General features: G+C 42.2%; 1 protein-coding gene across 1 annotated transcript in view; it reads right to left on the reverse strand.

The window, feature by feature from the left end:
* adck1 (aarF domain containing kinase 1) overlaps window positions 1-17,891 on the reverse strand; it is a 181,007-nt gene that overhangs the window by 141,698 nt on the left and 21,418 nt on the right. Inside the window, exon 3 of the mRNA XM_041848296.2 lies at window positions 17,531-17,614. Within this exon, the coding sequence (XP_041704230.2) occupies window positions 17,531-17,614 (84 nt within the window). The remainder of the gene's footprint in view (window positions 1-17,530; window positions 17,615-17,891) is intronic.

Raw genomic sequence — 17,891 nt, forward strand, 5'->3', positions numbered from 1 at the left:
CAATCTGTAGAAACAACGAAAATAGAAAGGTTCAGAACTTTTGTGAAACATCACAGTACAGTTGAAAAATATATGGCAAATAGAAATCCAATATGGATGGTGTTAAGAGATAGATGGGAGGGGTTGAATGGAGCTGAAGGTTGGGACTAATAACAAAATAACTAATGTAAAACATACTGTGTCCATAATAAGTATATACAGTGGGGGAAAAAAAGTATTTAGTCAGCCACAAATTGTGCAAGTTCTCCCACTTACAAAGATGAGAGAGGCCTGTAATTTTCATCATAGGTACACGTCAACTATGACAGAAATTGAGAAAAGAAAATCCAGAAAATCACATTGTAGGATTTTTATTGAATTTATTTGCAAATTATGGTGGAAAATAAGTATTTGGTCACCTACTAACAAGCAAGATTTCTGGCTCTCACAGACCTGTAACTTCTTCTTTAAGAGGCTCCTCTGTCCTCCACTCGTTACCTGTATTAATGGCACCTGTTTGAACTTGTTATCAGTATAAAAGACACCTGTCCACAACCTCAAACAGTCACACTCCAAACTCCACTATGGCCAAGACCAAAGAGCTGTCAAAGGACACCAGAAACAAAATTGTAGACCTGCACCAGGCTGGGAAGACTGAATCTGCAATAGGTAAGCAGCTTGGTTTGAAGAAATCAACTGTGGGAGCAATTATTAGGAAATGGAAGACATACAAGACCACTGATAATCTCTCTCGATATGGGGCTCCACGCAAGATCTCACCCCGTGGGGTCAAAATGATCACAAGAACGGTGAGCAAAAATCCCAGAACCACACGGGGGGACCTAGTGAATGACCTGCAGAGAGCTGGGACCAAAGTAACAAAGCCTACCATCAGTAACACACTACGCCGCCAGGGACTCAAATCCTGCAGTGCCAGACGTGTCCCCCTGCTTAAGCCAGTACATGTCCATGCCCGTCTGAAGTTTGCTAGAGTGCATTTGGATGATCCAGAAGAGGATTGGGAGAATGTCATATGGTCAGATGAAACCAAAATAGAACTTTTTGGTAAAAACTCAACTCGTCGTGTTTGGAGGACAAAGAATGCTGAGTTGCATCCAAAGAACACCATACCTACTGTGAAGCATGGGGGTGGAAACATCATGCTTTGGGGCTGTTTTTCTGCAAAGGGACCAGGACGACTGATCCGTGTAAAGGAAAGAATGAATGGGGCCACGTATCGTGAGATTTTGAGTGAAAACCTCCTTCCATCAGCAAGGGCATTGAAGATGAAACGTGGCTGGGTCTTTCAGCATGACAATGATCCCAAACACACCGCCCGGGCAACGAAGGAGTAAGAAGCATTTCAAGGTCCTGAAGTGGCCTAGCCAGTCTCCAGATCTCAACCCCATAGAACATCTTTGGAGGGAGTTGTCATAACACAACTGATTGGCTCAAACACATTAAGAAGTAAAGAAATTCCACAAATTAACTTTTAAGAAGGCACACCTGTTAATTGAAATGCATTCCAGGAGACTACCTCATGAAGCTGTTTGAGAGAATGCCAAGAGTGTGCAAAGCGCTCATCAAGGCAAAGGGTAGCTATTTCCCATGTGGCTATTTGAAGAATCTAAAATATATTTTGATTTGTTTAACACTTTTTTGGTTACTACATGATTCCATATGTGTTATTTCAAATTTTTGATGTCTTCAGTATTATTCTACAATGTAGAAAATAGTAAAAATAAAGAAAAACCCTGGAATGAGTAGGTGTGTCCAAACTTTTGACTGGTACTGTATATTTGCGGGAAGTGATGCAGACAATTACATTGATGGCAGTTACAATCTGCAATATTAAAGCTGATCATGATTGCAAAGGAAGGTATAGCTTCAAGATCTGGAGCCAAAGTAACATTTCCACAAAGTATGACCTACCACGTTGTTCTGTTCAAGTTTGTATCTCTGCTATGAGCATTGTGACTGAGGTGGATGGTTCTTTCCCTGATGCACACCAAACACTCCCTAACAGATGGCACTATTAACCCCCTTTATCCAAACATGTAGCTCCAACCCCCCACCCACACACATACATATACCCCTTCGCTACTGTAGCCAGTTCCCCTATGCATTATTCATGAGGGCTAAGTAAGCTACATTTAATTTGCCAATCAGCTGCTGGCGTTGTGGGTAATGAGGTGCTAATAGCTGAGGAGCCTGTATTCCCTGAGCCAGAGGCCCTCCAAGTGCCTGGGAGAGACGGAGAGACGGGGAGAGACGGAAAGAGAAAGTGTTGAGGATTGCATAATCTCACACACTGATAACACTATCTGCATCAGCCAGCTCTCAGCTTTGTTGTTGCCTTGTCCTCTCCTCAGCGTTTTGTTGATGTGTAGACTATTCTTCTTCTGCTTGGTCTTCTAATCAGCAGAGTCAGCGAGGGACCGGGACGGGGTGAGTCACTGTTTGAATGTGAAGACTGCAAAGTGGTGTGTTTTGTTGTTGTTTGTAGAGAGTTGGCTACGCCGGAGACGCGTTGAGTGAAACTCCAATCAATCAATGTCTATCACTAGTAAATATTAATTGTAGCATTGTCTTTGGCTGGTAAATATAAATTCTATCAACGGAGAGATGGAAGGACTTTCAGTGGATCATTTCTAGAAAGGTTGCACCTAAGGTAATCTGACTCATATGAAGATAATTTGGCAGCGGATTTATGTTTCATTATACAACCAACACACACACACTATAGGCCTAGTTCATTCATCACACACACACACCTCACTATCACCTTGACAATAGGCAGTCAGCAGAGTGAGAGAGTAAGTGCCATGAGGCCCTCATATCCGACGTTGCCATCATGCCCTCTCAACAGAACCTGTGAGAGATGCAGTTTCAGCAGCCCAGCAATAATGACTTCCCACATCTCAGCACTTTACATTCACACACTGATTAATTACCAGCCATTAGCCATATCTGGGTAGATGCTTGTTTACACACACACATGCAGCCAATGCCACACATGCTCACACACACACACACACACACACACACACACACAGACATGGAAACGCACACACACACTTGCATATAGGCATACACACACACACACCTCCCCCACACACAGCGTGAGTGTAATTGGCTATTTCCCCTTTGGGAGGCAGCAGGTATAGAGAGAGAAGGTCAGCCTGTGGGCAGTGTTGTGTTCATACACTCTCACACGCTCTTTGATTGATATTCACTATTGATTTCCACTTACGGGCTCTTAGAGGCCCCTGACGGCCCCTGGTAGGCCTTGCTGTGTGATTTATAATGTACAGACACGGTACATCACAGGCTAAACTACTCTCTACAGGGGCTTTGTTGTCTTAGGTTGACCCACTCAAACACATAACTAACAGAAGCTGTCCACGCACTGTACACACACAAGCAGTAGACACAGTGCACGCACACACCCACGGACGCACACACGCAGACAGACAGACAGACGACAAACACACACAGACAAACAGAGGCAGCATGAGAGAAGGTATCTATTACAATATAGTGTCCACTGTCTGTGCAAATTGCCAAAAATATTGAGAAATGGGTCCATTTGGTCCTGGTTAATATAAAGCCTGAAGGTTAAAAAAATATTGCGCCCAGACTGCCAACACTATTAACTGAATATCACTATGGGCAATCTGGTTCAAAGACAAGCAACAACAGGTTAAGTCTCTCATATTTGGGAAGAAAAAGGAAAAAAAGGAAAATAGTATTGCCACCTTGGGGTTTAAATGTAAAAGTGGGAAATTAATTCATTTGTCCTGCATGCTCTGTTTTAGAGGGGTGGGAATTGGAGGGAGAAGCCGTATGTAGGCTGTTTCCTCCTTTTCACCCTCTCATTATTGATGGGGGAAAAACTCGATACAGCTACATATCACAATAATTTCTCAACAATATTATATTGATATTCAACTCCTAGTATTGATTTATAAAAAATAAAATCATTGTTCACCGTAATATCTTTAAACAGTGAGCCAACATGTTTATTTTCTGCACTTTTATTTCCATGACTGATCAAAACTAATTTTCTCACGTTCTTTCGTCTTTCTGCAGCAGACATACAGTGCCTTCAGAAAGTATTCATACCCCTTGACTTATTACACATTTTGTTGTTACAGCCTGAATTCAAAACGGATTCAATATAAATGTTGTTTTCTCACCCATCTACACACAATACCCCATAATGACAAAGTGAAAACATGTTTATTGAAAATGAAATACAGAAATCTCATTTACATAAGTATTCACACCCCTGAGTCAATACTTTATAGAAGCACATTTGGCGGCGAGTCTTTTTGGGTAAGTCTGTAATTGCAAACCTGGATTGTACAATATTTTAAAATTCTTCAAGCTCTGTCAAGTTGATCACTGCTAGACAGCCATTTTTCAAGTCTTGCCATAGATTTACAAGCCGACTTAAGTAAAAACTGTAACTAGGCAACTCAGGAACATTCAATACAGTCTTGGTAACCAACTCCAGTGTAGATTTGGCCTTGTGCTTTAGGTTGTTATGCTGAAAGGTGAATTAAGTCTCCCAGTGTCTGTTGGAAAGCAAACTGAACAAGGTTTTACTCTAGGACTTTGCCTGTGCTTATAGCTGTATTCCATTTCTATTTTTCCAAAAAAACTCCCTATTTCTTGCCGATGACGAGCATACCCATAACATGATGCAGCCACAACCATCCTTAAAAATATAAAGAGTGGTACTCGGTGATGTGTTATGTTTGGTGCAAATCCAACAACGCTTTGTATTTACATTTTTTGCAGTATTACTTTAGTATGCATGTTTTGGAATATTTGTATTCTATACAGGCTTCCTTCTTTTCTTTGTGGTCCTCTGTAGCTCAGCTGGTAGAGCACGGCGCTTGTAACGCCAAGGTAGTGGGTTCGATCCCCGGGACCACCCATACACAAAAAAATGTATGCACGCATGACTGTAAGTCGCTTTGGATAAAAGCGTCTGCTAAATGGCATATTATTATTATATTATTATTTTCATTTAGGTTAGTATTGTGGAGTAACTTCAATCTTGATCCATCCTCAGTTTTCTCCTATTACAGCCAATAAACTCTGTAATTGTTTTAAAATCCCAATTGGCCTCATGGTGAAATCCCTGAGCAGTTTCCTTCCTCTCCGGCAACTGAGTTAGGAAGGATGCTTGTAACTTTGTACTGACTGGGTGTATTGATACCCCATCCAAAGCCTAATTAATAACTTCACCATGCTCAAAGGGATATTCAGCGTATGCTTTTTCATTTTTTACACATCTACCAAATCGGTGCCCTTCTGTGTGAGGCATTGTGGTTGAATCTGTGCTTGAAATTCACTACTCGATTGAGGGACCTTATAGATACAGTGGGGGAAAAAAGTATTTAGTCAGCCACCAATTGTTCAAGTTCTCCCACTTAAAAAGATGAGAGAGGCCTGTAATTTTCATCATAGGTACACGTCAACTATGACAGACAAATGGAGAAAAGAAAATCCAGAAAATCACATTGTAGGATTTTTAATGAATTTATTTGCAAATTATGGTGGAAAATAAGTATTTGGTCACCTACAAACAAGCAACATTTCTGGCTCTCACAGACCTGTAACTTCTTCTTTAAGAGGCTCCTCTGTCCTCCACTCGTTACCTGTATTAATGGCACCTGTTTGAACTTGTTATCAGTATAAAAGACACCTGTCCACAACCTCAAACAGTCACACTCCAAACTCCACTATGGCCAAGACCAAAGAGCTGTCAAAGGACACCAGAAACAAAATTGTAGACCTGCACCAGGCTGGGAAGACTGAATCTGCAATAGGTAAGCAGCTTGGTTTGAAGAAATCAACTGTGGGAGCAATTATTAGGAAATGGAAGACATACAAGACCACTGATAATCTCCCTCGATCTGGGGCTCCACGCAAGATATCACCCCGTGGGGTCAAAATGATCACAAGAACGGTGAACAAAAATCCCAGAACCACACGGGGGGACCTAATGAATGACCTGCAGAAAGCTGGGACCAAAGTAACAAAGCCTACCATCAGTAACACACTACGCCGCCAGGGACTCAAATCCTGCAGTGACAGACGTGTCCCCCTGCTTAAGCCAGTACATGTCCATCTGAAGTTTGCTAGAGTGCATTTGGATGCTCCAGAAGAGGATTGGGAGAATGTCATATGGTCAGATGAAACCAAAATAGAACTTTTTGGTCAAAACTCAACTCGTCGTGTTTGGAGGACAAAGAATGCTGAGTTGCATCCAAAGAACACCATACCTACTGTGAAGCATGGGGGTGGAAAGATCATGCTTTGGGGCTGTTTTTCTGCAAAGGGACCAGGACGACTGATCCGTGTAAAGGAAAGAATGAATGGGGCCATGTATCGTGAGATTTTGAGTGAAAACCTCCTTCCATCAGCAAGGGCATTGAAGATGAAACGTGGCTGGGTCTTTCAGCATGACAATGATCCCAAACACACCGCCCGGGCAACGAAGGAGTGGCTTCGTAAGAAGCATTTCAAGGTCCTGGAGTGGCCTAGCCAGTCTCCAGATCTCAACCCCATAGAAAATCTTTGGAGGGAGTTGAAAGTCTGTGTTGCCCAGCGACAGCCCCAAAACATCACTGCTCTAGAGGAGATCTGCATGGAGGAATGGGCCAAAATACCAGCAACAGTGTGTGAAAACCTTGTGAAGACTTACAGAAAACGTTTGACCTGTGTCATTGCCAACAAAGGGTATATAACAAAGTATTGAGAAACTTTTGTTATTCACCAAATACTTATTTTCCACCATAATTAGCAAATAAATTCATAAAAAATCCTACAATGTGATTTTCAGGATATTCTTTTCTCATTTTGTCTGTCATAGTTGACGTTTACCTATGATGAAAATTACAGGCCTCTCTCATCTTTTTAAGTGGGAGAACTTGCACAATTGGTGGCTGACTAAATACTTTTTTTCCCCACTGTAATTGTATGTATGGGAAACAGAGATGGGGTCGACATTCAATAATAATGTTAACCACTATTATTGAACACAGAATGAGTCCATGCAACTTATTATGCCATTTGAAATAACATTTTTACTCCTGAACTTATTTAGGCTTGCCATAACAAAAGGGGTTGAATACTTATTGACTAAAGACATTTCAGCTTACATTTTCTATTAATTTCTAAAATTTGACAAAGAAAATCCACTTTGATATTATGGGGTATTGTGTATAGTTCAGTGACACAAAATCATAATTTAATCAATTTTTAATTCAGGCTGTAAAAACAAAATGTGGAAAAAGTAAAGGGGTGTAAATACTTTCTGAAAGCAATATGTTTGTAACGTCAAATCGAATCGCAACACATATACAATCGTGAGAATCGCAAAATACATATCGTATCAGCACCTAAGTGTCGTATCGTGAGGTCCCAGGCAATTCCCAGCCCTACCATTCATCCCCCATTTTATTCTTAGTGTGTCCCAAAACCACACCCATTCCCTATATAGTGCACTCCTTTAGGGAATACGGTGCCATTTGAGATGTAATGACTGAAAGATTGACACGATGATGCTCTGGCCCTAACTCTCATTTTATTACCACCCCCACCAAATCCACCTCCATTCCACCTCACCTCTCCTAAAATGTGAAAAAAACGTATGGAAAGCCCAGAGATAAATGAGGGCTTTCAGAATGGGTCCATACTAATGGTAATCAGGATGGGAAAGCTACAGTACTGTATAGTCTGACCTTGGTCTGGTCTCTCTCTACCAGCCTGCTATACAGTCATTAATCACATCACAACTATGGCGGCCATCTTATGAACTCACCCCAGACTCATAGATGAGATTATCACTTACATCCCTTCTTACAGCACAATAGTTTGATAGTGCGTGCAGAGCAGGAGTGTGTGTGGGAAGGGTAGGAAGTGTGTGTGTGCGCATGCATGTGTGTGTGGTAGGACTTAGAAATGTGTGTAAGGAAGTGTGTATCTCTCTTTCTCCTTCTCCCTGTCAGTCTCTTTCCCCATCTCTCACTCAGAGTTGATCAGATCAGAAGCTGGAAAAGCCTCTCTCACTTGGACCAGCCCACTCATTCACACACTGCTTGAGAACACTACTTTAGCCAAGCGCTTGCTTGTGAGTTTTAAGGAGAACGCTTGAAGGACGAGAGCAACAGAGCTGGATTAGTATAAGGAGGATCCAGTCATGTAGACTGATAACCATGTGATTAGTGGGATCTACTGGGGTTGTAGACTAGAGTATGTCTCTGCAGTCACTCAACTGGAGGACTGAAGCACGATTACATAGTACATTAACCCAGTTATACCAGGAGTAAAACAATCTGGCCTAAACCCCAATGTTAAAAGGTTAAGTGGATATAGCTAATGCACTCCTTCTTTCCTTATGTCTGTCTTCAAAATCAATCCCCATTACCTTTTCATTTCAGCACCATGGACAGCGGTCAGTCATTTCTGACTTATCTTTCCCTCTCACTAACTCATAAACGATCCCTAAAATGCACTCTTACTCTTTCACACACACACACAAAGACCGACAGTGTGTAGCAGTAGTGTGTAAGGGAGCCGGGGCCTTTGGGTCTGTTTAGTACCTCTTGTGTAGCTCTCCTCCCAGAGAGCAGCAGCTGGTTCCCACTCATCCCTGAACTACAGCAGGTCACACACACAGCATGGGCCATGAGACACACACACACAGCAGGCAGGTTAGATGGACGGGCACTGTGCTGAGTGTAGGGGGTTGCTGCTCTCCTCTCTCACTCTGACACCCTGTTCTTCCCTTTAGAGAAACAGAGAATGACTGCCACAACACACAGAGAGAGGGGGAGAGAGAGAGAGAGAGAGAGAGAACATTGTAGCAAGCAGCCAGGTACAGTAGGTGTGAGATGATGCAGGGGGAAGGCTGCAACAGCAGGGGTTGAGGTAGTGCAATTTACCCCCTTCAGCTAGAGATCTACCCCCTACCCTCCTACAGCTAGAGATTTACCCCCTACCCTCCTACAGCTAGAGATTTACCCCCTACCATCCTACAGCTAGAGATTTACCCCCTACCCTCCTACAGCTAGAGATCTACCCCCTACCCTCCTACAGCTAGAGATTTACCCCCTACCCTCCTACAGCTAGAGATTTACCCCCTACCCTCCTATAGCTAGAGATTTACCCCCTACCATCCTACAGCTAGAGATTTACCCCCTACCCTCCTACAGCTAGAGATTTACCCCCTACCCTCCTATAGCTAGAGATTTACCCCCTACCATCCTACAGCTAGAGATTTACCCCCTACCCTCCTACAGCTAGAGATTTACCCGCTACCATCCTACAGCTAGAGATCTACCCCCTACCCTCCTACAGCTAGAGATCTACCCCTACCCTCCTACAGCTAGAGATCTACCCCCTACCCTCCTACAGCTAGAGATCTACCCCCTACCATCCTACAGCTAGAGATCTACCCCCTACCCTCCTACAGCTAGAGAGAAAATACATTACACACAGCTGCTCCTAGAGAGAGCGAGAGACAGAGGGCGAGACAGAGACAGCAGCACCCCTGGAGGTGATGAATAATGTAGTAAGGCTGTAGTGCTACGCTGTTCCTAGGTGTTGTTGTTGTCATCACGGTAACACCAGGTATCCCGCATTGTAATCACAACGGCCCAGAGTGCGGATATCCTACTGCTCTGACCTGATTGTGTATGTGTGTGTGCTAGCTAAAAGGGTCTGTGTGTTCATAACACTGTTCCCCACAGCCTCTGATCTATAAAAGGGGCTAAAATGAAGTTGGGAGGCAGAGTACAGATGGTCAGACACATTGGGAAAATATATCAGTATACTGTATTGGCGATGCTTAGCCTAGCCAATAAAGACTTTGGTTTACGCCTGAAAGCAGTAGCGGTTTAAAAACAGTGTGTCTGACAGACACGACACTCGAATCAATAGCTTTTAAAAGGCTACCGGTAAGCAAAAAGCCATGACTGACAAGAGCCTTTTTAGCACCAAGACTGTAGGTGACACTGGCCTTCCCAGGCGGCCATCTTAGATAAGCAGAACATAACAGCAGCTAATTGGTAATTTTGTCATTTCTTGTTTCGATTTTTGATTACTTGTGTATTTGTATTGTATTTGCGAGACATTCTACTGCACTGTTGGAGCTAGTAACATAAGCATTTCGCTGCACCTGCTATTACACCTGCAAATCTGTGTACATGACCAATAAACTTTGAATGAATTTGTTTTGATTTACTGTTAACCCATCAATTCCTTGTTCCCAAACAACTGCTGACTAGGCTGCAGTGGAAGAAATTAATTATTGATTAAAAAATGTTGCCCTCACTCCCTCTGTCTGTCTCTCTCCCCCTCCCTCCACCTCTTTTCTCTTCCTCAGTTTTTCCTCCACTGCAAGTGACAAAGACAGCCATTTCTCTAGTTCACACCGCTGACTATTGACTTGTGAGCAGTGAAAAAGTCCCAGCTGAGAGAGCCGAGGGAGGGAATAGAAATCTGACTGCAGACAGGTGAGGAGAGAGAATAGACACCAGTGAGGTTTCACTGCTCAGTCTGCTGTAGTCACACCCGACGGTGCACACAGACACACACACACACACACACGTACGTACGCACGCACGCGTCACACACACAGACACCATGAAGGCCATTTAAATTATTCTCATGGACTGGCAAACAGACCTGCAAACTACAAGGTAAGGTGAAAGAAAATATTATTATTTTGGTAAAAAAATGTCCCATGCCAAGGTGGAGTCCTAAATTAGTTTACAGCAGTCAGGGTTTAATAAGGAAACCAGAGATGAATCTATGTTCAAAGATAGCCTTTGATGTTTGTTGGCTTAATAACTACCTATAGTTTGTATCAAACCAGTGCATCTACCCACTTGACACTGACTAACAATCCCTGCCTTGCCTATCCCCACTCAACTGTAACAATCCCTACATGCATGTGGCATAAATACTCCCCTTAGAGCCCCAAGTGTTTCCTCTTCAGACCACATAGTTAGGAGGAAAAACTCCTGGCCCTTAAGAGACATCAAACAAGTGCACCCCCTACCACTCACCCCCACTAGACACACACACCCCAATGAACACTAATAATCCCTAGCTTGCTCATCTGTGATGCCCCAAACCTTCCCTTGGCTGTCTGTATAAGGTCTTAATTGTCAATGCATGGCCCTCAGTGCTCCAGACAACCTTTGATGAGGCCTGCCAGAGACAGTCAGAGTGGCTGGTGCGGTAAGTGGCTGTTGACGCAACCTCTTCAACAGGAGCACCGAACAGCTGGCCTCTGCGCCACAGATAGGCAGGGGGAGAGAGGGATCGAGAAAAGAGAGCGAGAGTGCTAACTGAGTGGAACCAAGCTCATTACCCGAGCATTCACACGGACCGGTTAGTACCGAACACACAGCACCTGGGGAATCACAACATCTGAGCCAATGACACACTAGAGCTAACAACACCTGGACAACACGCCACTACAGCTACATCGAAGGCAACAACACACAATAGCAACAATGTCTGGAACAGTACATACTACTAACTACACAATCTACAAGCTCAATACCTGAGCAGCTACATACTGCACATGGTTAAGCGGAGGCCTAGGCTATACAATTTAATAAAACGTCCAATCTATTTTTATGTGACTGTCCTCGAAATCCACAGGATAAAGACAAATACCAGGCAATCATAGTATTTCATCTAAATAGAGTACACACACACACGTCAGCATTAACACAGTAATAATCGACCTGTTTACTCCGGTATATTATTATAAAAGGTTATAAAAAAGGTACGTTCACAGTTTGTCTATTGACATGTAGACAGTTGTCGCAGTGACATCATGAACATTCTATTGTCGTCCGACATACATTTATTGTTGTCGTTATGAAAAGTATAAACACAAAAACATCAGTCTCTGCATGACATCAGCAGCCCAGTCCTCCAAATAGCATACTTGCTCTATTTTAAAACCAATAAAACTATCCGTTTAAAAATTATATTGTAAATATCAATCAAGCAAGCCAGGCAAATAAAAGCAACTTTTTGGTTCGTTGCTAGCTAGCTAGCTGACTAGGCAGTTCAAATACTGAACAGAACATAGCTGACAATGGCCTAACTTTAGCTAATTTTTATTAATTATTACAGGAATAAACTCACAATAAGATCATTATTTACAAGGTAAATAATTGGTAGAGCAAGCCAGACAACTAAAAGCAACTTTCTAAACAGTTTTGGTTCGTTGCTAGCTAGCTAGCTGACTAGGCAGTTCAAATAATGAACAGAAAATAGCTGACAACGGCCTAACTTTAGCTAATTTTTATTAATTACTACAGGAATAAACTCACAATAAGATCATTATTTACAAGGTAGCTCAGTTGGTAGAGCATGGCGTTTGCAACGCCAGAGTTATGGGTTCGTTTCCCACGGAGGACCAGTATGAAAAAAAAAATTATGCACTCACTAACTGTAAGTCGCTCTGGATAAGAGCGTCTGCTAAATGACTAAAATGTAAAAATGTAATGGTGAGCCAATTAAAATAAATAGCTTACGGTTGTCAAGTGTGACTGTGATGAAATAAAACTGAGGCATTCTACCGGGGAATTTCAGAACACCTGCAGGTCTTGTTGCTGTGGCTTGCCAGTAACTATGACAACGGAGGCTGCGACCGTCGCAGACACAAACTACCGTTGCAACGACAGTCTACAGACATTCCACAGGAGTATAAATTAAATGTAGTTTTGACCAAAGACTAATCGCATTCTATTTGTCTACGGACATGTCGTTAGACAAAGTATACACCTACCTTAAAACAGAGGAACGAACAGCATAATGAAGGTAAAACGGCACAAGGCCACACACACACACTTCCTCACCGACATGGCTTCATCATAATTAGGCAGCAGACCGCCTCTCTGGATTAAATCACAGCCCTGCATTAATTCTAATCAGAGTGTGTAGCCAGCCTTGACCAGAGGGCCCCGAGGGTGTATGTGTGTGTCCCTATCCCTCTGTGCACACACACACCCTGGCCGAGGCAGTCATGTTGAACCACGCTCTTCAGGGTTCATTGCACCCCTCAAATGGCACACACACAGCAGCACAGGTGAGAGACTTTGACCTTTCAGAGCGTGGGTCGGCTGAGTGTTGCTGTCTGAGCTGGGCTTTGCCGTTTTTAAAGGAGAACTGGGAATGGCACAAAACCTGTTATCCGGTATTTACACTTAACAGCTTCAAACTGAACCCTTGCATTTCAAGGCCCACGTCAGTTCACAACAATACTCTGAGGTGCATACAGTGAGCTCCAAAAGTATTGGGACAGTGACAAATGTTTTGGCTCTGTACTCCAGCACTTGATACAACTAAAAAGGTTAAAGTGCTGACTGTCAGCTTTAATTTGAGTGTACTTTCATCCACATCGGGTGAAACGTTTAGAAATTACAGCATGTTTTGCACATAGTTCCCCCCCCCCACCCCCCAATTTTAGGGGACAAAAAGTATTGGGACAAATTCACTTGTGTATTAAAGTAGTAAAAAGTTTAGTATTTGGTCCCATATTCCTCGCACGCAATGATTACAAACTTGTTGGATGCAATTGCTGTTTGTTTTGTTTGTGTTTCAGATTATTTTGTGCCCAATAGAAATGAATGGTAAATAACATGGTGTCATTTTGGAGTCACTTTTATTGTAAATAAGAATATAAATGTTTTTTTATTATAATTTTTTGGTACTTTTTACCCCTTTTTCTCCCCTATTTCGTGATATCAAATTGGTAGTTAGTCTTGTCCCATCGCTGCAACTCCCGTATGGACTCGGGAGAGGCGAAGGTCGAGAGCCACGCGTCCTCCGAAACACGACCCCGCCAAGCCGCACTGCTTCTTTACGCACTGCTCGCTTAACCCCGAAGCCAGCCGCACCAATGTGTGGGAGGAAACACAGTACAGCTGGCGACCGAATTCAGCGTGTAAGCTCCTGGCCGTCACAAGGAGGCGCTAGAGCGCGATGGGACAAGGACATCCCAGCCGGCCAAACCCTCCCCTAACCTGGACGACGCTGGGCCAATTGTGCGCCGCCTCATGGGTCTCTCGGTCGCAGCCGGCTGCGACACAGACCGGGATCGAACCCGGATCTCTAGCACTGCAGTGCCTTAGACAACTGCGCCACTCGGGAGGCCAATAGAATATGTTTTTAAACACTTCTACATTAATGCAGATGCTACCATGATTACGGATTGTCCTAAATGAATCGTGAATAATGACGAGTGAGAAAGTTAGATGCACAAATATCATACCCCCCCAAAAAAAATGCTAACCTCCCCTGTTATTGTAATGGTGAGAGGTTAGCATGTTTTGGGGGTACGATATTTGTGTGTCTAACTTTCTCACTCGTTATTCACGATTCATTCAGGACTATCCGTAATCATGGTAGCATCCACATTAAAATGTAGAAGTGGATGAAAATACCCTCAAATTAAAGCTGACAGTCTGTACTTTAACCTCATAGTCATTTTATCATCAGGTGTGTGTCATTTCAGTTTTTATGGTTTACTTCATTTGCTGCTTAAAGTTGTCTTTCTCCCTCTCCCCCTGCTTCTTGCCGCTTCCCACACCAAGCCCTGCCCCCGTCACTCAAGGAGAGAGCAGTTGCTCGACCACAGAGTCACGAGCACTTTCTTGCCATTCACTCTGCAGTCTGCATGGTCAGATTGATGCAACAAGATGTTGGTGACATGCTGCTTTCCACAAGCATTCTATAATTACACTATTAGTTTGTGTATCTTACTGTCTGCAAACTACTGTCTGCTAGTTTGTCTTTTCTTAGCAAGTTGTGGCTCAAATAAATCTTGTTAGCCGCTAATGTTAGTTGCTAGTAAGCTGGCTAGCTAGCTTGCTAAATGTACTTAGAGTCAGAGAAAACATAGCTATCTAATACAGCATGGTACCAGTGCTGGTATATGCCTAGATATGCATGTTGTTTGTGTAAATGGTATCTTCTACATTTTACTTCTACATTTTTACATTTTAGTCATTTAGCAGACGCTCTTATCCAGAGTGCATACATTTTCATTCTGGCCCCCCGTGGGAAACGAACCCACAACCCTGGCGTTGCAAGTGCCATGCTCTACCAACTGAGCTACAGGGGACTAAAAGATGAATGGGCAAAGCATGAATATGTTAGCTAGCTACAGTGCATTCGGAAAGTATTCAGACCCCTTCACCTTTTTCTCATTTTGTTACATTACTGCCTTATTTTACATTTACATCATTTATTCTAAAATGGATTTGGCATTCAGACCAAAGAGTTCAATCTTGGTTTCATCAGACCAGAGAATCTTGTTTCTCATGGTCTGAGAGTCCTTTAGGTGCCTTTTGGCAAACTCCAAGCGGGCTGTCATGTGCCTTTTACTGAGGAGTGGCTTCCGTCTGGCCACTCTACCATAAAGGCCTGATTGCTGGAGTACCACAGAGATGGATGTCCTTCTGGAAGGTTCTCCCATCTCCACAGAAGAACTCTGGAGCTCTGTCAGAGTGACCATCGGGTTCTTGGTCACCTCCACTTTCCGAATGCACTGTTACATAACACTAATATGTGAGAACAATGTTTTTTGTGAAGAAATGTTTCATTTTGTCGTTATGATAAGGTTGGTATCAACATGTGAAAATCGTTGTGGACATCTGTTTCAGATAAAGTTGACTACAAAACCCACATTTGCATGGTCTCTCTATGGGCTGGCTGGCTATGTAGCTAGCTAGAAAACATAGCTACACACAATAATAACTAAAGTCAATATCAGCATGTGAAGTAGCTAGTTAGCTGTAAAATCACCTAAACAAACTGCACTGTTACGAGATGTCGCCAAGCCAATAGATGGCGCTGATGCTATGTGTATCTAAGTGTGATACTATACAGTACGAGTGAGCCAAGTTAGGCATTACTTACTATGCACTGAATGGAGCTGTATGCATGCTACACAATGATGCTGAAGTAAAGACATTCTTATCAACATTACCTTGCTCTTGTATAGAACAAACACCACACAAAACATGCACTACCAATATAGCAGTCTACATTCTCACAATATTCAACCTGCAGATCGATGTGCCTCACAGAGTAGTCTGACATTCGTAACGGCACCATGCAATGCACCCTGGACTGAAGAGGCAGAGAAATAGGATAAATGTGTTAGACTCTGTTAAATTACATTTCTCGAGTTAGAAATATCGCTACAATATGATCAATGGCTCATTCGAGATAAGATAACCTCCTGCGTTATGACATCGGCCATCTGACATGTATGATAGACGTTTTCGTCATTGTGTAGTGAGAACAGCTTTATTGCAATGCTACATCATACCAGCCGAATTTCTGCCTGCTTGAATGGCAATAGCTCAGATACACATGAAATGACCCAGGGAATCTATAGAACATTGCTCAGAGATACACAGAAACAATATAACATTCAAAATGGGTGAATCTTTACTTTAAATAAATGCAGAAAATCGGCAATCAATATAAACGTTCTACCAACGTGACCATGTTAGTTTTGGGAAGCTTATTTGATTCGGTGTTCAGACATACAGTATAAAGTATGTATAGGGTTTTATGTAATCCATCTCAAGACATCTAGTGGCCCTTTGGGTACTTTACCTTATCACATGTAAAATATATGAAATAATTAAATAAGATAACTTTTTATTTTTTACAAAATATTTCATGACAAAGCTGTAAAACATTATCCTACATGAACCATTAACTTAGTGAATACCATTGGTGTTTAATATGAGAGTTTCAGCATGAAATATCCATTATAATTTTTTTACACATTTGTATTTATTTTACTATGTCAATATGTATTTGTTGTCAATGTTTTGGCATCAAACTGGTGGCAGTTGTGAAGAAAAGTCAATAGTTGGAAGAGTTGTAGAGTTAATTGAAAATAATGCAATTGTTGATTAGATGCTTTATTTCTTTGCCTATTTTCTCTTGAACGATATGGTCTATCTACTAGAAACTCAAAGACAATATGGACATATATACAGTATATAAAAATTATACTATATATATGATAAAAAAAAAGTATAAATTACCAAAGTTACAATAGATTTTGGTAGCTTTGCAAACCTAATTTCAACTCGAGAATTTGAATAATCATTCTATTTCCATGACTCCAACAGTTCACCAATTAACTAGGCCTAGATTTTTTTGCCCATATCATGCAGCCCTGCATGGCACAGTGTGGAAGTGATAACAAAAGTGCAGGAAATGCAGAGATTTATGAAAAGGCTGAAAATTATTTATGTTTGAAGTTGGACTGAACAGTATAAAACAAATCAGAATGGAGAAAGCCCCATTTAAATCACTTATAATGTATGTGTTTCCACCCTAGGGTCATGCATTACCCATAAAGCATATTTAGAAATTGTATTATTTAAAAACATAAAATACCGTCAAAAATATGAAAGAGATATATATATATATATATATGATATATTTTGGCCATATCGCCCAGCCCTAGCCTTACCTGGGATTTGAGCGCCCAGTACTCCTCTGATCCATACTCCACATGTTTCAGAGACGTCATGTAGTCATAGCTGATCACGACAGTCTACAAGGAAAACACAGTCAAAAATAGTTATTTGTTCATTCATGTGCTTGTGTGGTTGTGTACTGACAGTGGATTCAGCCCGAAGTCCGGGTGGTTGTGGTTATTGACCATAGCTGCAGCCTGTCCAAAGTGGATCAGAGACTGATGTGTTTGTGTTATGGGTGTAATGGTCCACCAAACCCACGGTTCGGTACATATTGCGGTTTTGAGGTCACGGTTCGGTACAGCGGGAAAATGAAATGCCAACAGTTACTGTAGTTCATTTTTGTTTATTTAA

The sequence above is a fragment of the Coregonus clupeaformis genome, chromosome 34, assembly GCF_020615455.1.
Source record: "Coregonus clupeaformis isolate EN_2021a chromosome 34, ASM2061545v1, whole genome shotgun sequence".
Lineage (NCBI taxonomy): Eukaryota > Metazoa > Chordata > Actinopteri > Salmoniformes > Salmonidae > Coregonus > Coregonus clupeaformis.